Genomic DNA, 27,354 nt, shown 5'->3' with positions numbered 1-27,354 from the left:
TACCCCCTCCCCCCTCACACTCTCTGTACCCCCTCCCCCCTCACACGCTCTCTGTACCCCTCCCCCCTCTCACGCTCTCTGTACCCCCTCCCCCCTCTCACGCTCTCTGTACCCCCTCCCCCCTCACACTCTCTGTACCCCCTCCCCCCTCACACACGCTCTGTATACCCCCTCCCCCCTCTCACGCTCTCTGTACCCCTCCCCCTCTCACGCTCTCTGTACCCCTCCCCCCTCTCACACTCTCTGTACCCCCTCCCCCCTCACACACACTCTGTATACCCCCCCCCCTCAAACGCTCTCTGTACCCCCTCCCCCCTCTCACGCTCTCTGTACCCCTCCCCCCTCTCACGTTCTCTGTACCCCCTCCCCCCTCACACCGCTCTCTGTACCCCCTCCCCCCTCACACACACTCTGTATACCCCCTCTCACGCTCTCTGTACCCCTCCCCCTCACACGTTCTCTGTACCCCCTCCCCCCTCACACGCTCTCTGTACCCCCTCCCCCCTCACACACACTCTGTATACCCCCTCTCACGCTCTCTGTACCCCTCCCCCCCTCACACGCTCTCTGTACCCCCCTCCCACCTCACACGCTCTCTGTACCCCTCCCCCCTCGCACACACTCTGTATACCCCCTCCCCCCTCACACACACTCTGTGTACCCCCTCCCCCCTCACACACACTCTGTACCCCCCCCACATGCACTCTGTACCCCCCTCCCCCCTCTCTCGCACTCTGTACCCCCTCCCCCCTCTCACGCTGTCTGTACCCCCCTCCCCCCTCTCACGCTGTCTGTACCCCCTCCCCCCTCTCTCGCACTCTGTACCCCCTCCCCCCTCACACACACTCTGTACCCCCTCCCCCCTCTCTCGCACTCTGTACCCCCCTCCCCCCTCTCTCGCACTCTGTATCCCCTCCCCCCTCTCTCGCACTCTGTACCCCCCTCCCCCTCACACGCTCTCTGTACCCCCTCCCCCCTCACACACACTCTGTACCCCCTCCCCCCCCCCCTCACACACTCTGTACCCCCTCCCCCCTCACACGCTCTCTGTACCCCCTCCCCCCTCTCTCACACTCTGTACCCCCTCCCCCCTCACACGCTCTCTGTACCCCCTCCCCCCTCTCTCACACTCTGTACCCCCTCCCCCCTCACACGCTCTCTGTACCCCCTCCCCCCTCTCATGCTCTCTGTACCCCCTCTCCTCCCCACATGCACTCTATACCCCTCCCCTCACACGCTCTCTGTACCCCCCCACATGCACTCTGTACCCCCCTCCCCCCTCCCCCCTCTCTCACACACTTTGTACCCCCCTCCCCCCCCTCTCTCACACTCTGTACCCCCTTCCCCCCTCACACGCTCTCTGTACCCCCCTCCCCCCTCTCTCACACTCTGTACCCCCCTCCCCCCTCACACGCACTCTGTACCCCCTCCCCCCCTCACACGCACTCTGTACCCCCTCCCCCCTCTCTCGCACTCTGTACCCCCTCCCCCCTCTCTCACTCTGTACCCCCCTCCCCCCTCTCTCACACTCTGTACCCCCTCCCCCCTCTCTCACACTCTGTACCCCCTCCCCCCTCTCTCACACTCTGTACCCCCTTCCCCCTCACACGCTCTCTGTACCCCCCTCCCCCCTCTCTCACACTCTGTACCCCCTTCCCCCCTCACACGCTCTCTGTACCCCCTTCCCCCCTCACACGCTCTCTGTACCCCCTTCCCCCCTCACACGCTCTCTGTAACCCCCTCCCCCCTCTCTCACACACTTTGTACCCCCTCCCCCCCCTCTCTCACACTCTGTACCCCCTTCCCCCCTCACACGCTCTCTGTACCCCCCTTCCCCCTCTCTCACACTCTGTACCCCCCTTCCCCCTCACACGCTCTCTGTACCCCCCTCCCCCCTCTCTCACACACTTTGTACCCCCTCCCCCCCTCTCACACACTCTGTACCCCCTTCCCCCCTCACACGCTCTCTGTACCCCCTCCCCCCCTCTCACACGCACTCTGTACCCCCCTCCCCCCTCTCACACGCACTCTGTACCCCCTCCCCCCTCTCTCGCACTCTGTACCCCCTCCCCCCCTTGTACGCTCTCTGTACACCCTCCCCCATCACACGCACTCTGTACCCCCTCACACGCTCTCTGTACCCCCTCCCCCCTCGTACGCTCTCTGTACACCCTCCCCCCCTCACACGCACTCTGTACCCCCTCCCCCCTCTCTCGCACTCTGTACCCCCTCCCCCCTCGTACGCTCTCTGTACACCCTCCCCCATCACACGCACTCTGTACCCCCTCACACGCTCTCTGTACCCCCCTCCCCCCTCACACCCTTTCTGTACCCCCTCCCCACCTCATTCTCTCTCTGTAGGACTGTCTCTCCATGTCTCATTCACACTCACCCCATGTCTATCTCTCCCTCTCTAAGGCTTTCTTCCTCAGACACCTTTATAAATGCATTCGAGGGAAGAGGTTAACAAGGGACAGAGTAGGGAACCAAGGGGGGCAAGTTGTGTGTGAAGCTGCAGGATATTGGAAGGGGGTTGAATGAATATTTCTTGTCTGTCTTCACTCTGGAAAGGGAGAATGTAGGTATGGAATCAGGAAAAGGGACTGTGAGGAACTTGCACAGTTTGACATAGGAAATGGAGAGGTATTGGAGGCTCTGTTGGGCTTAAGAACAGACAAAACCCCGTGACCCCAGATGAATTGCATCTCAGGCTGCTGTGGGAGGTGATGCAGGAAATTGCAGGGGCTCTGACACACATTATTAATTCCTCTCAGGCCACAGAGAAAGTGCCAGAGGTCTGGAGGATGGCTGATGTGCTTCCACTTTTTAACAGGATTGGTAGAGGTGAACCAGTGAACCAATTACACACCAGTGAGTCTCACATCAGTGATAGGGAAACTATTGGAGAAAATTCTGAAGGAGCAAATTAATACCCACTTGGAAAGCCATGAGTTAATTAGGGATAGTCAGCATGGCTTTGTCAGAGGGAGGTCATGTCTAACAAATTTGTTGGAATGTTTTAAAAACATGATCAAGTGTGGATGAGGGAATTTCAATTGATGTCGTTTATCTGGATTTTAGCAAAGCTTTTGACACAGTCCCACACGGGAGACTGAGGGGATTAAAGTACACAGAACTGAGGGAAACTTGGCAAGATGGATCAGAAACTGGCTGAGTAATCAGACACAAAGGGTGTTGGGAGAAGGCTGTGTGAGTGACTGGATGCTGGTGTCCAGTGGCATACCACAAGGATCAGCACTGAGACCCTTAGTATTTGGTATATACACAAATGATATGATGGAAATGACACCAAGATTGGTCGAGTGGTTGTAGGTGACAGGAATATGTAGCTTGGGCTACATGGTCCGAGCAGTGGCAGATGGTATTTAACCCTGATAAGTGTGAGCTGATTCACTTTGGAAGGAGAAACAGGATGAGTCAGTATTTAATCAATGGCAGGACACTGGGTAGCTCAGAGGAGCAGAGGGATCTTGGGATAATTATTCGCAGATCCCGGAATTCAGCAGAGCCCGGGAATAGGGGTGACACATGAGACACTTGCTTTTATCAGTCATGGCGCAGAGTATAAGAGCAAGGAGGTAATGTTGGAGTTACACAGAGCATTGGTCAGGCCACAGCTGGAGTACTGTGCAGTTCTGGTCACCTCCCCACAGGAAGGATGTGATAGCACTTCAGGGGTACAGAGGAGGTTCACCAGGATGTTGCCTACGATGGAGACATTGAGCTACAAGGAGAGACAAGATAGGTTTGGATTGTTTTCTTTAGAGCAGAGCAGAGAAGACTAAGGGGACCTGACTGAGGTGGTTAGGGTTGTGAGGGGTCTGGACAGGGTGAATGGAGAGCAGCTGTTCCCCTTGGTTGAGGGATCAATCACAAGAGGGCATGGTGTTAGGGTAAGGGGCAGGAGATACATAGAGGATTTGGCAAAAACCTTTTCACTCAGGGTGGTGGGAATCTGGAATGCCTGGGAAAGTAGCAGAGACTGGAAACCTCACCAACCTTGGTAAAAATATATTGATGTGCATTTCAAATATCCTGACGTTCAGGGATATGGGAGAAGAGCAGGATATTGAGAGAGTGCAGTTTTAGTGGTGGTTATGTTAGTACAGATTTGATGGGCCGAGGGGCCTTTTCTGTGCTATATGAATCTATGAAAGGCTCCCTTTCACTCTATCCATGTCTCACTTCCTGTGTTCCTGCACTCCCTGCTGCCCTTGCTCTACCTCTTGCCCTCGCTCCCCGACACTGTCTCTCTCTCACCGTCGTCCTGACATTCACTCTCGTCCCTCTCATGTTCTCTGATTCCTGCTCCCCCTGCCCCCTTCAGGTTCTCGAGTCGTGTGTAGCGACTGTCGGCCGTGTGTCCAATGTTGACCATAACAAGCGAGTGATTGGTAAAGCTGGTCGTAATCGCTGGCTGGGGATCCGGCCATCAAGTGGCCTCTGGCAGAGGAAGGGTGGCTGGGCTGGTCGGAAGATTCGGCCACTGCCACCCATGAAGAGTTATGTAAATCTACCGTCACCAGGGACTGTGAGCTGAGTTGCCTGTTCGAGGGCAGATCCTGTACATTAAAGATCTTACTGAGACTACACTGCTTTTACCTCCGCTGCTTCCACAACCATTTCTTCCTTTTGGATTTTCTTTATTATTCACTCATGGGACGTGTGTGTGAAGGGCTGGGCCAGTCTTTATTGTCCATCCCTAGTTGCCCCTTGGAGAAGATGGTCAGTTGCAGTCCATGTGCTGTAGCTTGACCCACAATGTCCTTAGGGATGGAATTCTAGGATTTTGACCCAGTGACATTGAAGGACAGTGGCACATTTTCAAGTCTGGATGGTGAGTAGCCTGGAGGGGAACCTGCAAGGGGGTAATGTATCGGTCGCCCTTGGGAAGGTGCTTTCTAAGGTGATGTGGTGAGCTATTATCACATCTTTATCAATGTTTTGATTCAATCGACGGGCAAATCGGTTCCATTTGCTGCTGCCATACAGAATAAACCAGACTTTCATAAGGTTTCAAAAGATTCAATCACTTTATTAATAACCAAAGCATCTTTGTAAACAAGTGGCAAAACAGATGAACGTCTGAGCTAGAATCCAGAATGAGAACTATGTCTCCTTTTAATTTCAAAACAGACAGACACAACCTAAATGAGAACAAAGATACTGCAAAGATAATATTTTGAAAAGTGAAATGAAAATACCCTGTTGGCTAATTCTAAAAACGAGGAATCAAACTGGATCCACTCTCCAGCTGCCCTGAGTTTCTTATTGACCACCTTGATTGGAGACCAATGGGTGGACAAGGTTCTCTTTTGGATGGAAATCCAGCTCGATTCATCACTGTTCACTTCCTCGGTGATTAAAATGTCGTCATAAATCCTGAGCTGGGGAAACTGGCAGGTTCCATGTATTTCACAGAACAGAGTGAGAAACAGACATCCCTAAGTTGATGAAACATAATGTGGTTTATAAAAATGATTTAGACTTGAATGTCAGAGGGCTACTCGATAAGTTTGCAGATGATGCAAAAATTGACCAGGTGGTTAATCTTTAGGGGGATGGCCTTGGATTACAGGGGGATAGAGACGGTCAGTGGCAAATAGAAAACCACATCTGGGTAAATGTGAGGTGATTCACTTGGACAGGACAAACAAGGCAAGGGAATACTTGATAGACAGTAGGACCCTGGGATGCACAGGGGACCAGAGGGACCTTGGTGTTTCTGGACACTAGTCCCTTAGCAATACAAGTGGATAATGTGGTTACTTGCCTTTATTAACTGAGGCGTGGAGGTTATGTTATAACTGTATAAAACATTGGTTAGACCACAACTAAGAGTATTGTGTACAGTTCTGGAATTCAAGATTGTAGAAGGAATGTAGAGGGTGCAAAAAAGGTTTATCAGGGTGTTGTGCGGTTCACAGAGGTGTGTCAGGGTGTTGTGTGGTTCACAGAGGTGTGTCAGGGTGTTGTGCGGTTCACAGAAGTGTGTCAGGGCGATGTGTGGTTCACAGAGGTGTGTCAGGGCGATGTGCAGTTCACAGAGGTGTGTCAGGGTGTTGTGTGGTTCACAGAGGTGTGTCAGGGCGATGTGTGGTTCACAGAGGTGTGTCAGGGTGTTGTGTGGTTCACAGAGGTGTGTCAGGGCGATGTGCGGTTCACAGAGGTGTGTCAGGGCGATGTGTGGTTCACAGAGGTGTGTCAGGGCGATGTGCGGTTCACAGAGGTGTGTCAGGGTGTTGTGCAGTTCACAGAGGTGTGTCAGGGTGTTGTGTGGTTCACAGAGGTGTGTCAGGGCGATGTGTGGTTCACAGAGGTGTGTCAGGGTGTTGTGTGGTTCACAGAGGTGTGTCAGGGCGATGTGTGGTTCACAGAGGTGTGTCAGGGCGATGTGTGGTTCACAGAGGTGTGTCAGGGCGATGTGTGGTTCACAGAGGTGTGTCAGGGCGATGTGTGGTTCACAGAGGTGTGTCAGGGCGATGTGTGGTTCACAGAGGTGTGTCAGGGCGATGTGTGGTTCACAGAGGTGTGTCAGGGCGATGTGTGGTTCACAGAGGTGTGTCAGGGCGATGTGTGGTTCACAGAGGTGTGTCAGGGCGATGTGCGGTTCACAGAGGTGTGTCAGGGTGTTGTGCAGTTCACAGAGGTGTGTCAGGGTGTTGTGTGGTTCACAGAGGTGTGTCAGGGCGATGTGTGGTTCACAGAGGTGTGTCAGGGTGTTGTGTGGTTCACAGAGGTGTGTCAGGGCGATGTGTGGTTCACAGAGGTGTGTCAGGGCGATGTGTGGTTCACAGAGGTGTGTCAGGGCGATGTGTGGTTCACAGAGGTGTGTCAGGGCGATGTGTGGTTCACAGAGGTGTGTCAGGGCGATGTGTGGTTCACAGAGGTGTGTCAGGGCGATGTGTGGTTCACAGAGGTGTGTCAGGGCGATGTGTGGTTCACAGAGGTGTGTCAGGGCGATGTGTGGTTCACAGAAGTGTGTCAGGGCGATGTGTGGTTCACAGAGGTGTGTCAGGGTGTTGTGTGGTTCACAGAGGTGTGTCAGGGTGTTGTGTGGTTCACAGAGGTGTGTCAGGGTGTTGTGTGGTTCACAGAGGTGTGTCAGGGCGATGTGTGGTTCACAGAGGTGTGTCAGGGTGTTGTGTGGTTCACAGAGGTGTGTCAGGGTGTTGTGTGGTTCACAGAGGTGTGTCAGGGTGTTGTGTGGTTCACAGAGGTGTGTCAGGGCGATGTGTGGTTCACAGAGGTGTGTCAGGGTGTTGTGTGGTTCACAGAGGTGTGTCAGGGCGATGTGTGGTTCACAGAGGTGTGTCAGGGCGATGTGTGGTTCACAGAGGTGTGTCAGGGCGATGTGTGGTTCACAGAGGTGTGTCAGGGCGATGTGTGGTTCACAGAGGTGTGTCAGGGCGATGTGTGGTTCACAGAGGTGTGTCAGGGCGATGTGTGGTTCACAGAGGTGTGTCAGGGTGTTGTGCAGTTCACAGAGGTGTGTCAGGGCGATGTGTGGTTCACAGAGGTGTGTCAGGGTGTTGTGCAGTTCACAGAGGTGTGTCAGGGCGATGTGTGGTTCACAGAGGTGTGTCAGGGCGATGTGTGGTTCACAGAGTTTCTGTGATGGAGAAATTGGACAGACTCTGGTTGTTTTCCATAGTGCAGTGGAGACTGAGGGAGGAACAGGATAGAGATGTATAAAATGATGAGAGGAATAGACAGGAAGAAACTTTATCCCCTTGATCTCCTTCAATCTCTGCCCCATGATCAATGACCAAGAGGCAGAGATTGTAGGTTGGGACAGGAGATTTAAAGGGGGATGTGAGGAAAGATATTTTCACCCAGAGGATGGTGAGAGTCCAGAACTCACTGCCTGTCTGGATGGGAGAGGCAGAAACCCTCATCACATTGGAGAAGGGTGTAGATTTGCATTTGCAATGCCAAACCCTCCAGGCTATGGGGCAAGTGCTGGAAAATGGGATTCGAATGGCAAAGTGCTTGTTAAAACCTGCGCGGCCTTCCTGGGTCTTTTTCAGCACTGTCAGTCTCTCATTCTGTGACTAGTTGTCACAAATATGAGAATTTGATGATACAGCTGAATTACCCTAATTGTTCAATTCAGCCAAAAATAATCAAGTTTCTTCATAAGAAAGGAAAGAACTTGTATTCAAGCGACTTGAACAGTTTGTATGAAGGAAAATGAATACACAGGACTGAGAGAATCGATAAATGCTGTGGGTGGGGGAGGAATATAAATGTCAGTGAAGCATAGTTATGGCACCAGCCCTAGATTGCAGATATCAGGGAGATAGTTCCTTTTATGCTGACAAGGACACATTCTTGTGGATTCAGTGATTCTCAATCTTTCATACATTTGGTGAGCATTTGCCTTCTGTGTCTCTGGAGGGGATTTTTCCCCCTTTTGTCTTTAAACAAAAGAATTTTCAGAGAGTAGTTTGCAGGGAGATGATGAATGACAGTAGTTACCAGGAGATTTTCTGTTCCTTCAGGCAGGAGGGGGACAGTGAGATGTTTTCACCTTCACTGGTTGGAGATTTCTGCTGGATTGTCCAAGCAGCAGTTAGCCACTCGCCCAGAACTAATCAAGACGAGGTTCCAATGAAGGGTCACTTGACCTCAAACATTAATGCTGATCTTTTTCCACAGATTGCACCAGAGCTGCTGAGCTTTTCCAGCAATTTGTTTTTGTCACTAATCAAGATGTTCCTCTGAACATACCCAAGTGGTCCTAGCTGAAAAAGACTGTGTCTGGGTGGCCCAGATCTCATCGGGGGAGACTGGGAGGGGGACATGAAGTTCCTCTGACAGGTCGTGTAGGAAAACAGGAAACACAGACATGGAGAAACAGGGAGTTTACATGGACCCAGCCCCAGGAAGAAGTCGTACTGTTCAGTGTGGGACGTGTCAGGTAGGAGAGCGGCAGCTTTGCTCCCTGTAGCAGTTTGTGAAGACCCACTTTGCCAAGTGGTAGTGGACTGTGTCAGACTGTTACTGAAAACAACAGCAGGACGCCAGGATGTGCTCACACTGATGGAGGTGCCAACCTGACTCCCAGAGGAACCTCCTTTCAGGACCATTCCAGAGAGGGTACAGGTGGAAAACTGAGCACAGGTTTTCACTTGTCCTGGATTCAACACCGTCAGCAATCTGAGTGTAAACCAAATGAAGTCCCCAGAAAGTCTTTCACAAACACAGGGAGCTTTGGACAAATACTATCAGACCCACAAAACCACCATCAAAGCAAACTCACAAATTCCCCCCTCGGGATTTGGCCAAAGGATTAATTTCTTACTGCATGTTACCAGTGTTTCCCTAAGTGAATCTATCGGGTTCAGTGCATTCAAACTGATCTATGGTCATGAGAGAAGAGCTCCATTAAAGTTGATTAAGGAAAAGTTGCTGCCTCCTGGTTAGATTACAAATTCTAGAGAGATGTACAGGAGTGTATAAAATTAACATGAGCATTTAAAAATCTCTCAGGCGCAAAGGAAAGACTGGGTAAATAACCATCAGTATTGAGACTGTTGGAAGTGAGAGATGAAATAATGATGTTGCTGCATTTGCAGGGTGACCCTGTGAAAGTGAAAGTCAGTGGACTGTATATAGTGAGGAGAGTTCGGAAAGTGAGTGCTCAGAGAAATACTCCTGATGGTAGGAAGGGGCATCGCTACTGTCACTGAAACCTGCTTGTAGGGAAGAGGGGGAGGAGGAACAAGTGGGTCAGCTGTGAACAGCAGTGATAGAAGACCAGGACAATGAGTGTGAGGTGGAAGGTCAATGTGAACCTCCTACAATGGGACTGGCTAACACAGAGACTGAAACAATTAAGACTGTGTTCTCACATTCAGAGAAAGGACAATAGGAGGATCTGGTAAGAATTCTTAGGGTATTTAAGAAAATCTGTAGATACAGCTGGATGTACAATCTTCACCAGGAAGACATGGATGTAGGAGAATCCCCAAAGGATCCTTCCACATGTGACTGAAATGTACCTGTACCTCCATCTACTGTATATTGCACCCGATCTTGCAGATCGTTTCAGAGAACATCTCTGGGACATTCACACCCATCAACCCCACTGCCCTGAGGCTGAACACTTCAACTCCCCCTCCCACTCCACCAAGGACATGCAGGTCCTGGGCCTCCTCCATCCCCAAACCATAACCTGGAGGAAGAACGCCTTATCTTCCACCTTGGGACTCTGCAACCACACGGGATTGATGGGGATTTTATGATTTAGATTCCCTACAGTGTGGAAACAGGCCCTTCGGCCCAACCAGTCCACACCAACTCTCCAAAGAGTAACCCACCCAGCCTCATCTCCCTCATGCACCTAACACTAAGGGTCAATTCACCTGACCTGCACATCTTTAGACTTTGGGAGGAAGCTGGAGCACCCGGAGGAAACCCATGCAGACATGGGGAGAATGTGCAAACGTCACATAGAGAGTTGCTGATACTGTGAGGCAGCAGTGCTAACCACTAAGCCACCCCTTTTTAAGACGTGGGCTTGCTGGAGATTTGAACCTGGGACCCCTCTCAAGTCTGCGCAGTAGAAGACCCAAAGCAAGAATCATACCCTGGCCCAGCTGCTCGGTTTCCTCATTTTCCCCTCATCCCAGCTCCGACAGACGACATGCTCTGAGTATGTGTATAAGGTTTGGGGCGATACCCAGTATTTGTTCAAGATGTTCTTAGCCTCTTAACTGTCCTGGTCCTTTCCAAGGGCCCCAGGTTCTGTGCTGGATCTACCCCTTGAGCAGATGGTAGTGAACTGCCTGCTTGAACTATTACAGTCCATACCCTGGAGTCGGATCCACAATATTGATGGGGGTGGGGACAAGTGGAACAGATGGTGAGGCTGCACACAGCAATAGACAAAGGCAGTGATAATGTTATAAAAGACCCCTGGAGACCTTCCTGATCAGAGGGTGGAAGTGTAGAGGAATTACACATCAATGCTGATGAGGCAGCTGGGAGCCAGGATATTCTGGAACAGATATAAACCGTCACAGCAATGAGAACTGGAGGATGAGGGGAGGCTCAACATTCTGTACCAGGATGTACACACGCGAGGAATTCATCCCCCACAGCATTAGTGCTGATTTGATTAACCCAGTCCATATCTACATTAAAGTCTCTCATTATTACTGGATTACCAATATTACATGCATTGCTAATTTCTTACTTTACAGAGTGCCGAACATTTGTACTTTGATTTATTGTCCCATAAATAACTCCCACCAATACTTACTGCCCCTTGTGTTTCTTAGCTCCCACAAACTAATTTAACACTGATCTTGTGATCATTGATCCTTTCTTAATACTGTATTGATGTCATCCTCTATCAGCTCAGGCTGATTTTCTTCAGGAAAGTTGAAGTAGGAAATCTCACAACCTTTAAAAAGTACTTGGATGAGCACTTGAAGTGTCACAGCATTCAAGACAATGGGCTTAGTACAGGAAAGTGGGATTGGTGTAGATTCAGCAGAGGGTCACAGGCCCCCTCGACATTATGAGTGAAGCGACCCCACACCAATGGATCAGATCTAAGCTCTGCAGTCCTGCTGCATCCAGGCATGAATAACGGTGGACAATTAAACAATTTAGTGGGGTAGGAGGCTCCACAAATATCCCCCTCCTCAATGATGGAGGAGCCCAGCACATCAGGGCAAAAGAACACAAAAACTGACTGGAAAAGGAACATGCATACTGACAGGAAATGGAACACACAAACTGACTGGAAAAGGAACACACAAACTGACAGGAAAAGGAACACACAAACTGACTGGAAAAGGAACACGCATACTGACAGGAAATGGAACACACAAACTGACATGAAAGGAACATACAAACTGGAAAAGGAACATACAAACTGACTAGAAAAGGAACACACAAACTGACAGGAAATGGAACATACAAACTGACTGGAAAAGGAACACACAAACTGACAGGAAATGGAACATACAAACTGACTGGAAAAGGAACACACAAACTGACTGTAAAAGGAACACACAAACTGACAGGAAATGGAACACACAAACTGACAGGAAAAGGAACACACAAACTGACAGGAAATGGAACATACAAACTGACTGGAAAAGGAACACACAAACTGACAGGAAATGGAACATACAAACTGACTGGAAAAGGAACACACAAACTGACAGGAAAAGGAACACACAAACTGACAGGAAAAGGAACACACAAACTGACTGGAAAAAGAACACACAAACTGACAGGAAATGGAACACACAAACTGACTGGAAATGGAACATACAAACTGACTGGAAAAGGATCATACAAACTGACGGGAAAAGGAACACTCAAACTGACTGGAAAAGAAAGATAAAAACTGACCGGAAAAGGAACATACAAACTGACGGGAAAAGGAACACTCAAACTGACTGGAAAAGAAAGATAAAAACTGACCGGAAAAGGAACATACAAACTGACTGTAAAAGGAACATACAAACTGACTGGAAAAGGAACAAACAAATTGACTGGAAAAGGAACAGACAAACTGACAGGAAATGAAACATACAAACTGACTGGAAAAGGAACATACAAACTGACTGGAAAAGGAACAAACAAATTGACTGGAAAAGGAACACACAAACTGACAGGAAATGAAACATACAAACTGACTGGAAAAGGAACATACAAACTGACTGGAAAAGGAACACACAAACTGACTGGAAAAGAAAGATAAAAACTGACCGGAAAAGGAACACACAAACTGACCGGAAAAGGAACACACAAATTGACCGGAAAAGGAACACTCAAACTGACTGGAAAAGGAACACACAAATTGACCGGAAAAGGAACACTCAAACTGACTGGAAAAGGAACACACAAATTGACCGGAAAAGGAACACACAAATTGACCGGAAAAGGAACACTCAAACTGACTGGAAAAGGAACACACAAACTGACCGGAAAAGGAACACACAAACTGACCGGAAAAGGAACAGACAAACTGACTGGAAAAGGAACACAGAAACTGACCGGAAAAGGGACACGCAAACTGACCGGAAAAGGAACTGACAAACTGACTGGAAAAGGAACACACAATTGACTGGAAAAGGAACACACAAATTGACCGGAAAAGGAACACTCAAACTGACTGGAAAAGGAACACACAAACTGACCGGAAAAGGAACACACAAACTGACCGGAAAAGGAACACACAAACTGACTGGAAAAGGAACACACAAACTGTCCGGAAAAGGAACACACAAACTGACCGGAAAAGGAACACTCAAACTGACCGGAAAAGGAACATACAAACTGACTGGAAAAGGAACACACAAACTGACGGGAAAAGGAACGGACAAACTGACTGGAAAAGGAACAGACAAACTGACCGGAAAAGGAACTCACAAACTGACGGGAAAAGGAACACACAAACTGACCGGAAAAGGAACACACAAACTGACCGGAAAAGGAACAAACAAACTGACTGGAAAAGGAACACACAAACTTACTGGAAAAGGAACAGACAAACTGACCGGAAAAGGAACAAACAAACTGACTGGAAAAGGAACACACAAACTTACTGGAAAAGGAACAGACAAACTGACCGGAAAAGGAACACACAAACTGACCGGAAAAGGAACACACAAACTGTCCGGAAAAGGAACACACAAACTGACCGGAAAAGGAACACTCAAACTGACCGGAAAAGGAACATACAAACTGACTGGAAAAGGAACACACAAACTGACGGGAAAAGGAACAGACAAACTGACTGGAAAAGGAACAGACAAACTGACCGGAAAAGGAACTCACAAACTGACGGGAAAAGGAACAGACAAACTGACTGGAAAAGGAACACACAAACTGACAGGAAATGGAACACACAAACTGACCGGAAAAGGAACACACAAACTGACCGGAAAAGGAACAAACAAACTGACTGGAAAAGGAACACACAAACTTACTGGAAAAGGAACACACAAACTGACTGGAAAAGGAACACACAACCTGACAGGAAAAGGAACACACAAACTGACTGGAAAACGAACACTCAAACTGACTGGAAAAGGAACACTCAAACTGACTGGAAAAGGAACACACAAACTGATTGGAAAAGGAACACACAAACTGACCGGAAAAGGAACACACAAACTGACTCTAAAAGGAACACACAAATTGACTGGAAAAGGAACACACAAACTGACCGGAAAAGGAACACACAAACTGACCGGAAAAGGAACAGACAAACTGACCGGAAAAGGAACACACAAACTGACTGGAAAAGGAACACACAAACTGTCCGGAAAAGGAACACACAAACTGACCGGAAAAGGAACACTCAAACTGACCGGAAAAGGAACATACAAACTGACTGGAAAAGGAACACACAAACTGACGGGAAAAGGAACAGACAAACTGACTGGAAAAGGAACAGACAAACTGACCGGAAAAGGAACTCACAAACTGACGGGAAAAGGAACAGACAAACTGACTGGAAAAGGAACACACAAACTGACAGGAAAAGGAACACACAAACTGACCGGAAAAGGAACACACAAACTGACCGGAAAAGGAACAAACAAACTGACTGGAAAAGGAACATACAAACTTACTGGAAAAGGAACACACAAACTGACTGGAAAAGGAACACACAAACTGACTGGAAAACGAACACTCAAACTGACCGGAAAAGGAACACTCAAACTGACTGGAAAAGGAACACACAAACTGATTGGAAAAGGAACACACAAACTGACCGGAAAAGGAACACACAAACTGACTCTAAAAGGATCATACAAACTGACTGGAAAAGGAACACTCAAACTGATTGGAAAAGGAACACACAAACTGACTGGAAAAGGAACAGACAAACTGACCGGAAAAGGAACACACAAACTGACCGGAAAAGGAACACACAAACTGACCGGAAAAGGAACACACAAACTGACCGGAAAAGGAACAAACAAACTGACTGGAAAAGGAACACACAAACTTACTGGAAAAGGAACAGACAAACTGACCGGAAAAGGAACAAACAAACTGACTGGAAAAGGAACACACAAACTTACTGGAAAAGGAACAGACAAACTGACCGGAAAAGGAACACACAAACTGACCGGAAAAGGAACACACAAACTGTCCGGAAAAGGAACACACAAACTGACCGGAAAAGGAACACTCAAACTGACCGGAAAAGGAACATACAAACTGACTGGAAAAGGAACACACAAACTGACGGGAAAAGGAACAGACAAACTGACTGGAAAAGGAACAGACAAACTGACCGGAAAAGGAACTCACAAACTGACGGGAAAAGGAACAGACAAACTGACTGGAAAAGGAACACACAAACTGACAGGAAATGGAACACACAAACTGACCGGAAAAGGAACACACAAACTGACCGGAAAAGGAACAAACAAACTGACTGGAAAAGGAACACACAAACTTACTGGAAAAGGAACACACAAACTGACTGGAAAAGGAACACACAACCTGACAGGAAAAGGAACACACAAACTGACTGGAAAACGAACACTCAAACTGACTGGAAAAGGAACACTCAAACTGACTGGAAAAGGAACACACAAACTGATTGGAAAAGGAACACACAAACTGACCGGAAAAGGAACACACAAACTGACTCTAAAAGGAACACACAAATTGACTGGAAAAGGAACACACAAACTGACCGGAAAAGGAACACACAAACTGACCGGAAAAGGAACAGACAAACTGACCGGAAAAGGAACACACAAACTGACCGGAAAACGAGCAGACAAACTGACCGGAAAAGGAACACACAAACTGACCGGAAAAGGAACACTCAAACTGACCGGAAAAGGAACATACAAACTGACTGGAAAAGGAACACACAAACTGACGGGAAAAGGAACAGACAAACTGACTGGAAAAGGAACAGACAAACTGACCGGAAAAGGAACTCACAAACTGACGGGAAAAGGAACAGACAAACTGACTGGAAAAGGAACACACAAACTGACTGTAAAACGATCATACAAACTGACTGGAAAAGGAACACTCAAACTGACTGGAAAAGGAACACACAAACTGACCGGAAAAGGAACACACAAACTGACCGGAAAAGGAACACACAAAATGACCGGAAAAGGAACACACAAACTGACCAGAAAAAGAACTCAAAAACTGACTGGAAAAGGAACACACAAACTGACTGGAAAAGGAACACACAAACTGACCGGAAAAGGAACACACAAACTGACTGGAAAAGGAACACACAAACTGACCGGAAAAGGAACACACAAACTGACCGGAAAAGGAACACACAAACTGACCGGAAAAGGAACACACAAACTGACTGGAAAAGGAACAAACAAACTGACTGGAAAAGGAACACACAAACTGACCGGAAAAGGAACACACAAACTGACCGGAAAAGGAACACACAAACTGACTGGAAAAGGAACACAAAAACTGACTGGAAAAGGATCATACAAACTGACTGTAAAAGGATCATACAAACTGATTGAAAAAGGATCATACAAACTGACTGTAAAAGGATCATACAAACTGATTGAAAAAGGAACATACAAACTGACTGGAAAAAGAACTCTCAAAGTGACGGGAAAAGGAACATACAAACTGACTGGAAAAGGAACGTATAAACTGACCGGAAAAGGAACGTACAAACTGACCGGAAAAGGAACTCACAAACTGACCGGAAAACGAGCAGACAAACTGACCGGAAAAGGAATTCACAAACTGACCGGAAAAGGAACACACAAACTGACCGGAATAGGAACAGCGAAACTGACTGGAAAAGAAACACACAAACTGACTGAAAAGGAACACACAAACTGTCCGGAAAAGGAACACACAAACTGACTGGAAAAGGAACATACAAACTGACTGGAAAAGGAACACACAAACTGACCGGAAAAGGTACTCACAAACTGACTGGAAAAGGAACAGACAAACTGACCGGAAAAGGAACATACAAACTGACTGGAAAAGGATCAGGCAAACTGACAGGAAAAAGAACATACAAACTGACAGGAAAAGGAACACTCAAACTGACCGGAAAAAGAACATACAAACTGACAGGAAAAGGAACACTCAAACTGATTGGAAAAGGAACACACAAACTGACCGGAAAAGGAACACACAAACTGACCGGAAAAGGAACACACAAACTGACTGGAAAAGGAACATACAAACTGATTGAAAAAGGATCATACAAACTGACTGTAAAAGGATCATACAAACTGATTGAAAAAGGAACATACAAACTGACTGGAAAAAGAACTCTCAAAGTGACCGGAAAAGGAACGTACAAACTGACCGGAAAAGGAACTCACAAACTGACCGGAAAACGAGCAGACAAACTGACCGGAAAAGGAATTCACAAACTGACCGGAAAAGGAACACACAAACTGACCGGAATAGGAACAGCGAAACTGACTGGAAAAGAAACACACAAACTGACTGAAAAGGAACACACAAACTGTCCGGAAAAGGAACACACAAACTGACTGGAAAAGGAACATACAAACTGACTGGAAAAGGAACACACAAACTGACCGGAAAAGGTACTCACAAACTGACTGGAAAAGGAACAGACAAACTGACCGGAAAAGGAACATACAAACTGACTGGAAAAGGAACAGACAAACTGACAGGAAAAAGAACATACAAACTGACAGGAAAAGGAACACTCAAACTGACCGGAAAAAGAACATACAAACTGACAGGAAAAGGAACACTCAAACTGATTGGAAAAGGAACACACAAACTGACCGGAAAAGGAACACACAAACTGACCGGAAAAGGAACACACAAACTGACTGGAAAAGGAACAAACAAACTGACCGGAAAAGGAACACACAAAATGACCGGAAAAGGAACACACAAACTGACCGGAAAAAGAACACTCAAACTGATTGGAAAAGGAACACACAAACTGACCGGAAAAGGAACACACAAACTGACCGGAAAAGGAACATACAAACTGACTGGAAAAGGATCATACAAACTGACTGGAAAAAGAACTCTCAAAGTGACGGGAAAAGGAACATACAAACTGACTGGAAACGGAACGTATAAACTGACCGGAAAAGGAACGTACAAACTGACCGGAAAAGGAACTCACAAACTGACCGGAAAACGAGCAGACAAACTGACCGGAAAAGGAACACACAAACTGACCGGAAAAGGAACAGACAAACTGATTGGAAAAGGAACACACAAACTGACCGGAAAAGGAACACACAAACTGACTGGAAAAGGAACACTCAAACTGACTGGAAAAGGAACTCACAAACTGACTGGAAAAAGAATATACAAACTGACAGGAAAAGGAACTCACAAACTGACCGGAAAAGGAACTCACAAACTGACCGGAAAAGGAACAGACAAACTGACCGGAAAAGGAACATACAAACTGACCGGAAAAGGAACACACAAACTGACTGTAAAACGATCATACAAACTGACTGGAAAAGGAACACTCAAACTGACTGGAAAAGGAACACACAAACTGACCGGAAAAGGAACACACAAACTGACTGGAAAAGGAACAAACAAACTGACTGGAAAAGGAACACACAAACTGACCGGGAAAGGAACACACAAACTGACCGGAAAAGGGACACACAAACTGACTGGAAAAGGAACACAAAAACTGACTGGAAAAGGATCATACAAACTGACTGGAAAAGGAACATACAAACTGACTGGAAAAAGAACTCTCAAAGTGACGGGAAAAGGAACATACAAACTGACTGGAAAAGGAACGTATAAACTGACCGGAAAAGGAACGTACAAACTGACCGGAAAAGGAACTCACAAACTGACCGGAAAACGAGCAGACAAACTGACCGGAAAAGGAACACACAAACTGACCGGAAAAGGAACACACAAACTGACTGGAAAAGGAACAGACAAACTGACCGGAAAAGGAACAGACAAACTGATTGGAAAAGGAACACACAAACTGACCGGAAAAGGAACACACAAACTGACTGGAAAAGGAACACTCAAACTGACTGGAAAAGGAACTCACAAACTGACTGGAAAAAGAACATACAAACTGACAGGAAAAGGAACTCACAAACTGACCGGAAAAGGAACTCACAAACTGACCGGAAAAGGAACAGACAAACTGACCGGAAAAGGAACATACAAACTGACCGGAAAAGGAACACACAAACTGACTGTAAAACGATCATACAAACTGACTGGAAAAGGAACACTCAAACTGACCGGAAAAGGAACACACAAACTGACCGGAAAAGGAACACACAAAATGACCGGAAAAGGAACACACAAACTGACCGGAAAAAGAACTCAAAAACTGACTGGAAAAGGAACACACAAACTGACTGGAAAAGGAACACACAAACTGACCGGAAAAGGAACACACAAACTGACTGGAAAAGGATCACACAAACTGACTGGAAAAGGAACACACAAACTGACCGGAAAAGGATCACACAAACTGACTGGAAAAGGATCATACAAACTGACTGTAAAAGGATCATACAAACTGATTGAAAAAGGAACATATAAACTGACTGGAAAAAGAACTCTCAAAGTGACGGGAAAAGGAACGTATAAACTGACCGGAAAAGGAACTCACAAACTGACCGGAAAACGAGCAGACAAACTGACCGGAAAAGGAACACACAAACTGACCGGAAAAGGAACACACAAACTGACTGGAAAAGGAACACAAAAACTGACTGTAAAAGGATCATACAAACTGATTGAAAAAGGAACATATAAACTGACTGGAAAAAGAACTCTCAAAGTGACGGGAAAAGGAACATACAAACTGACTGGAAAAGGAACGTATAAACTGACCGGAAAAGGAACGTACAAACTGACCGGAAAAGGAACTCACAAACTGACCGGAAAACGAGCAGACAAACTGACCGGAAAAGGAACTCACAAACTGACCGGAAAAGGAACACACAAACTGACCGGAATAGGAACAGACAAACTGACTGGAAAAGAAACACACAAACTGACTGAAAAGGAACACACAAACTGACTGGAAAAGGAACATACAAACTGACTGGAAAAGGAACACACAAACTGACCGGAAAAGGTACTCACAAACTGACTGGAAAAGGAACAGACAAACTGACCGGAAAAGGAACATACAAACTGACTGGAAAAGGAACAGACAAACTGACTGGAAACAGAACACACAAACTGACTATAAAAGAACACACAAACTGACTGGAAAAGGAACTCACAAACTGATTGGAAAAGCTGTGACAGGTCTGTGAAGAGATAAAGATAAGAAAAGACAAATGTATTTCCCTTCCAGTCACAAAGTGGGGAGTCTATAATGGGGAATAGAAAATGGCTGACCCACTAAATACAAACTTTGGTTTTGATTTCACAAAGGAGGGTACAGGTAAGATCCCTGAAATGCTGGGCTTAGTGAGAACATGAGGGAAATCAGTATTCGTAGGGAAATGGTATCGGGGAAATTGATGGGATTAAAGGGTAATAAATCTCCAGGGCCTAATAATCTACATCCCAGAGCAATTAAGGAAGGGGCTTCGAAACAGTGAGTGCATTGGTGTCATCTTCCAAGATTCTACAGACTCTGGAAGCGTTCCTGTGGAGGGTAGTTAATGTAAGCCCACTGTTTAAGGGAACTACAGACCACTCAGCCTGGTATCAGTGGTGGGGAAAATATTAGATGTTAGTCTAATATTAGTGGTGGGGAAAATATTAGAATCCCATCATAAAATAATTTAATAGCCGAGCATTTCGAAAACAGTGGCAGGATTGGATAGAGTCAGCATGGATTTGCAAAAGGGAATTCATCCTTGACAAATCTGCTGGAATTTTTCAAGGAAGTAACTAGCGGTGTTGATTGGGGAAGTGTATGTGGTTTATTTTGACGAGTAGAAGATGTTGAGTAAAGTCCCACGTAAGATTGGTTTGCTCAGTGAGCTGGTTTACAAACAGAATGGCACCAACAATGCTGGTTCAATCCCTACACTGGCTGAACACACCATAAAGGTGACATCTTCTCAACCTTTGGGCCATCACCAGTTTGTTGGCAAGTGGATTTGGTTGGTTGGGGTGTTGCTATGGAGAGTGTCCTAATTCCAGATGGCTAACGGTTAACTGTAAAGTTGGATGTAAGGTGATACCAGGTATGTTGACTCAGACTGGTCAGGACACTGTCATAGATTCAGAGAATCCTGACAGTGTGGAAATAGGTACTTCAGCCCAACAAGTCCACACTGACCCTCTGAAGAGTCACTCACCCAGACCCATTCCCCTATTATCCTATATTTACCCCTGACTAATGCATCTAATCGACACATCCCTGAACGCTACAGACAATTTAGCATAACCAATATATCTAACCTGCACACCTTTGGACTGGGGTAGGAATCCAGAGCACCCAGAGGAAACCCACACAGACACGGGGAGAATGTGCAAACTCCACACAGACAGTCGCCCGAGGCTGGGATTGAACCTGGGTCTCTGGCGCTGTGAGACAGCAGTGCTAACCACTGAGCCACTGTGCTATGAACTATGGAATTGCTGTCACGTAATTTGTTGATAGATGCATGTGCAGGGCATGTTCATGTCCCTTCAATCAGACAAGAGCAGAGCCCTGAGGATAATTCCTTGTAGTTCCTTGACACACTTTAACTGGAAATCCTAAATTGGTGATCACGATAATCTTCATATTCTCAGGGATATTTGGTAAATATCATCCAATTGCAGAACCACATCTAATGCCGTGGGTTTTGGAAGGATGGGCTGGTTCAAAACAGTCAGACCTTGTTTATTGGAAGGAAGCAAAGTGATAATCTGCCAGTCTATGAGTGGCATGGCCTATATAACTGGCATCACCCTTGCATTAAAATTCATCTACCACATTATTCATTTGTGGGACAAGCATGATGCTTTTGTGTCTTGATGGTTGCATCCAATTAGTGGAAAACATAGTTTCATTGATAGCACAACTTTGCGAACACATTCACCATAATATCACTGAAGGAATCCATCCAGCACAGTACTGCACCAGCAAAGCGAGGCAATCGCCAGCCACCACTACTGTATGGAGAGTGTCACCGAATTTAGCAACTCAGGCAAGACAGTACAGTTTGAAAAAGACCAGTCGGCTCAAATAGGTGCTGTTGTCATGCAGCCTGCTAGAACAGGCCCAGATTGCTAAAAAATCTCAGTCTGATTATTTGAGAAAGAGGAATGGAGAGATGTGGGCAGTGTGACAGCTAGTCAGCATCACTGAGAGGGCAAGTGAGGTGGGAAACTCACACACACACATACACACACACACACACACACACACACACAGACTCTCACTGAGGGACAGTCACACACACTGACTCTCACTGAGGGACAGTCACACACACTGACTCTCACTGAGGGACAATCTCACACACACACTGACTCTCACTGAGGGACAGTCCCACACACACACACTGACTCTCACTGGGGGGGGGAAAATCCCCCACACACACTGACTCTCACTGAGGGACAGACCCACACACACACACACTGACTCCCACTGGGGAACAGTCCCACACACACACACACAGACTCCCACTGGGGGACAGTCTCATACACACACACTGACTCTCACTGGGGGACAGTATCACACACAGACTCTCACTGGGGGGACAGACCCACACACACACTGACTCTCACTGGGGGGACAGACCCACACACACACTGACTCTCACTGGGGGACAGTCCCACACACACACACTGACTCTCACTGGGGGACAGTCCCACACACACACACTGACTCTCACTGGGGGACAGTCCCACACACACACACTGACTCTCACTGGGGGGACAGTCCCACACACACACACTGACTCTCCCTTGGGACAGTCCCACACACACACACTGACTCTCACTGGGGGGACAGTCCCGGACACACACTGACTCTCCCTGGGGGACAGTCCCACACACACACACACTGACTCTCCCTGGGGGACAGTCCCACACACACACACACTGACTCTCCCTGGGGGACAGTCCCACACACACACACTGACTCTCACTGGGGGACAGTCCCACACACACACACTGACTCTCCCTGGGGGACAGTCCCACACACACACACTGACTCTCCCTGGGGGACATTCCCACACACACACTGACTCTCACTGGAGGACAGTATCACACACACACTGACTCTCACTGGGGGGGGGGGGGGCGGGAAACACTCCCACACACACACACACTGACTCTCACTGCGGGGACAGTCCCCCCCCCACACACACACACATACACACACACACTGACTCTCACTGGGGGGACAGTCCCACACACACACACTGACTCTCACTCCGGGACAGTCCCACACACACACTGACTCTCACTGGGCGACAGACCCACCCACACACACACACACACACACAGACTCCCTGGGGGACAGTCCCACACACACACACTGACTCTCACTGGGGGGACAGTCCCACACACACACACTGACACTCACTCGGGAACAGTCCCACACACACACACTGACTCTCACTGGGGGGACAGTCCCACACACACACACTGACTCTCACTCGGGAACAGTCCCACACACACACTGACTCTCACTGGGGGACAGTCCCACACACACACACACACACACACACACACACACACACACACAGACTCTCAATGGGGGACAGTCCCACACACACACTGACTCTCAGTGCGGGACAGTCTCACACACACACTGACTCTCACTGGGCGACAGACCCACACACACACACACACACACACACAGACTCCCTGGGGGACAGTCCCACACACACACTGACTCTCACTGAGGTACAAACCCACACACACACACACACTGACTCTCACTGGGGGGACAGTCCCACACACACACTGACTCTCGCTGGGGGACAGACACACATACACACACTGACTCTCACTGAGGGACAGTCTCACACACACACACACACACTCTCAGTGAGGGACAGTCTCACACACACACACACACACTGACTCTCACTGAGGGACAGACCCACACACACACACTGACTCTCAATGGGGGACAGTTCCACAGACACACTGACTCTCACTGGGGGACAGACCCACACACACACTCTCAGTGAGGGACAGTCTCACACACACTGACGCTCACTGAGGGACAGTTCCACACACACACACACACACACACACACACACAGACTCTCACTGGGGGACAGTCTCACACACACTGACTCTCACTCGGGAACAGTCCCACACACACACACACAAACAGAATCTCACTCAGGAACAGTCCCAAACACACACTGACTCTCACTGGGGGACAGTCCCACCCACCCACACACACACACACATACACTGACTCTCCTGGGGGACAGACCTACACACACACTCTCAGTGAGGGACAGTCTCTCACATACACACACACACACACACACACACACACATTGACTCTCACTGGGGGACAGTCACACACACACACACACACACACACCCTGACTCTCACTGGGGTCAGACCCACACACACACTCTCAGTGAAGGACAGTCTCACACACACACACACAGACTCTCACTCGGGAACAGTCCCACACACACACACACACACACACACACACACAGGCTCTCACTCGGGAACAGTCCCACACACACACTGACTCTCACTGAGGGACAGTCCCACATACACACATACTGACTCTCAGTGGGGGACAGTCCCACACACACACACTGACTCTCCCTGGGGGACAGTCCCACACACACACACACACACACACACACACAAACACACACTGACTCTCGCTGGGGGACAGTCCCACACACACACTGACTCTCACTGGGGGACAGACCCCCCCCCCCCACCCCACACACACACACACTCTCAGTGAGGGACAGTCACACACACACACACACACATACACACACTGACTCTCACTGAGGGACAGACCCACACACACACACACACTGACTCTCAATGGGGGAACAGCCACACACACACTGACTCTCACTGGGGGATAGACCCACACACACACTGACTCTCAACGGGGGACAGTCCCACAGACACACTGACTCTCACTGGGGGACAGACCCACACACACACTCTCAGTGAGGGACAGTCTCACACACACTGACTCTCACTGAGGGACAGTCCCACACACACACACACACACACACTGACTCTCACTGGGGGACAGACCTACACACACACACTCAGTGAGGGACAGTCTCACACACACACACACACACACACACACACACACACACAGACTCTCACTCGGGAACAGTCCCACACACATACTGACTCTCACTGGGGGGACAGTCCCACAGACACTGACTCTCACTGGGGGACAGTCTCACACAAATCCACCCACCTTGTCTCACGTATATGAAGAAATGTTTGTTTGAACACAAGGTATCAATGGTGTGAGTCTAGAGGGTGAACTGTTTGTGCCAGTTGATGAGAGTTTTGTCTGACAAGATTCCACTGAGCTTTACTCCGGGAGCTTTCTTCCTTTATTTTTTCTTTACTTCAAAGTTACGAATTCAGGTAGACAAGAATGTTCTGGAAAGTGCATCTGTGAGGATTCGCTGACCCTGCTCCTCACAGTCTGTGTTCCACACTGAGTCATTTGGCTCTTAAATTAAAAAAAATGTCAACTGTTCTGTCTGGCTTTTAAATCAGAAACCCACCTGGGTGTGAGCCAGAGTCACAGTTATTCCACAGGGAAAGGTCAGGCAGTACTTGCCAGAGTCTGATTCCAACCATCACACAGTTTTTGAATATCCGAATATTCCTACAGGGAAGTACTTGACGTGTGTGGGCCATTGTGCTGCCAGCTGGAAGAACTTGACATCATTCCACTCGACTCCATCGATGGAGACTAGAAAACACGACATGACATGATGCAGAGAGAGAGAGACTAACATCCCTTCTGTCACACTCACCTTCCCTCACCATCATCATCCATTGGGGCCTTCAACTCATCCAATATCTTCAGGCATTTATCAGTAAAGCCAGACTGAGGCCCAGATCCAGCAGCTTAGCCAAACCCTGGGCACCAGGCAAGTCTCTGGAGGGATAGGACTGCACAAGAGATGTGGATATTTCTGGATGGGATGGGCTAGTTGCAAGAATTGATGGGCATACAGAGGTTGTGGTGATGGAGCTATCTTTTGGTGTAACCAGGTCAATGTCACAGCAGCCTGCAGCAGCTGGAGATTTGTACACGCTACACTCCCTCGAGAAGGGCTGAGGGGCTGATAGCAGCAGCTGCTGTATGTCCAAACCTGACTCTGAGGGGACATTTAAGTGACTGCTGGACAGGTATATGGTTAGCAGTGAGCTGAGGGGTGTGTAGGTTAAGTTACTATATTTTACATTAGGATTAAATCTCAGCACAACATTGTGGGCCAAAGGGCCTGTTCTATGCTGTACTTTTCTATGTTCTATGAGAGTCGCAGCATGGAGGGGGTGGATGATGGAGAGGTGGAGACTCCCTGTGGTCAGGACACCTGTTTCCACAGGGTCAGGAATTGTGAACACTCTTCTACTTTCGGGTTGTATGATTAGATTAGATTAGATTACTTACAGTGTGGAAACAGGCCCTTCGGCCCAACAAGTCCACACCGCCCCGCCGAAGCGTAACCCATCCATACCCCTACATCTACATTTACATTTACCCCTTACCTAACACTATGGGCAATTGAGCATGGCCAATTCACCTGGCCTGCACATCTTTGGACTGTGGGAGGAAACCGGAGCACCCGGAGGAAACCCACGCAGACACGGGGAGAACATGCAAACTCCACACAGTCAGTCGCCTGAGGCGGGAATTGAACCCTGTGCCACTGTGCCGCCCACTAGGTTTTGTAAGGATTTCTCTCGAGGATGCCTACTGGATTGAGTCAATACTTTCATATTACCATTAGCCCCCATGCCCTCAGCTCTGGGGACTGGCTGCTGCTATCTCCATTGTGGCTGGGAGCTGGATCAGAAGCTGCCGGAGGACTTTGATCAATGGAAGGTTTTCTGTTTGAGTATAGATTAGTCTGACAATACTTGCTAGCTCTTATGGTGGACCTGACAGCTTGTTGGCAAGGACTTTTCACAACTCCTGATGGGCTGAAGCTCTCCCTGTTTCCTCTTCAAGCGAAGTAGGTTCTGTTATCACACTCTTGAGCACTAGATGGCAGCAACAGTACAGCACAGTAACAGCCAAGCCATTCGGTCCATCTGTGTTTGTGGGCTAGGGAGAGAGGGCTGCAGCTTCTGACCTCAGCACAGCAGGCCAAATACTGCAGGCTTTGGCCCCTGATGCACCCCTTGACCAGGAACTACTAGGTCCCAATGGTCAAAAAGGAGCCAAA

General features: G+C 48.0%; 3 protein-coding genes across 8 annotated transcripts in view; 1 reads left to right on the top strand and 2 right to left on the bottom strand.

Annotated features, from left to right (window-relative positions):
• Nucleotides 1–4,611, top strand: part of mrpl2 (mitochondrial ribosomal protein L2) — an 11,059-nt gene extending 6,448 nt beyond the window's left edge. The window contains exon 3 of the mRNA XM_072548726.1: nucleotides 4,068–4,611. Within this exon, the coding sequence (XP_072404827.1) occupies nucleotides 4,068–4,561 (494 nt within the window). The 3' untranslated portion in view covers nucleotides 4,562–4,611. The remainder of the gene's footprint in view (nucleotides 1–4,067) is intronic.
• Nucleotides 4,612–5,048: 437 nt separating this feature from the next.
• The window catches only part of LOC140455247 (phosphofurin acidic cluster sorting protein 2-like), a 580,263-nt gene continuing 557,957 nt past the window's right edge, over nucleotides 5,049–27,354 (bottom strand). For 2 of the 3 annotated variants that reach the window (XM_072549988.1, XM_072549975.1), the window contains one exon: nucleotides 25,478–25,868. In XM_072549988.1, coding sequence (XP_072406089.1) covers nucleotides 25,753–25,868 — 116 coding nt within the window. In that variant the 3' untranslated portion in view covers nucleotides 25,478–25,752. Of the gene's footprint in view, nucleotides 5,466–25,477; nucleotides 25,869–27,354 lie in introns of those variants that run through there. The other variant, XR_011952804.1, reaches the window with a different exon arrangement.
• LOC140455260 (uncharacterized) lies at nucleotides 5,464–25,351 on the bottom strand. 4 transcript variants are annotated; one of them, XM_072550013.1, is made up of 2 exons: nucleotides 6,191–25,351; nucleotides 5,464–6,130 (listed from the first exon to the last, which is right to left on the bottom strand). In XM_072550013.1, the coding sequence occupies exons 1-2, from the start codon at nucleotides 7,778–7,780 to the stop codon at nucleotides 5,762–5,764; spliced, it is 1,959 nt and encodes a 652-aa protein (XP_072406114.1). In that variant the 5' UTR covers nucleotides 7,781–25,351; the 3' UTR covers nucleotides 5,464–5,761. The 4 variants fall into 4 exon arrangements, with proteins under 4 accessions (XP_072406114.1, XP_072406106.1, XP_072406097.1 ...); XM_072550005.1 differs by having other exon boundaries at nucleotides 5,464–6,250; nucleotides 6,281–25,351; XM_072549996.1 differs by having other exon boundaries at nucleotides 5,464–6,640; nucleotides 6,671–25,351.

The sequence above is a fragment of the Chiloscyllium punctatum genome, chromosome 3, assembly GCF_047496795.1.
Source record: "Chiloscyllium punctatum isolate Juve2018m chromosome 3, sChiPun1.3, whole genome shotgun sequence".
Lineage (NCBI taxonomy): Eukaryota > Metazoa > Chordata > Chondrichthyes > Orectolobiformes > Hemiscylliidae > Chiloscyllium > Chiloscyllium punctatum.
This window is presented reverse-complemented; position numbering and strand designations above follow the sequence as displayed.

Bases quoted from the DNA above. Each gene is read 5' to 3' on its own strand.
- LOC140455260 (XM_072550005.1), bottom strand. From the start codon at position 7,780: ATGGGGCAGAGATTGAAGGAGATCAAGGGGATAAAGTTTCTTCCTGTC. The intron at 6,251-6,280 runs CTCTGTGAACTG...ACCCTGACACAC, and splicing joins CACACAACACCCTGACACAC to CTCTGTGAACCGCACATCGC.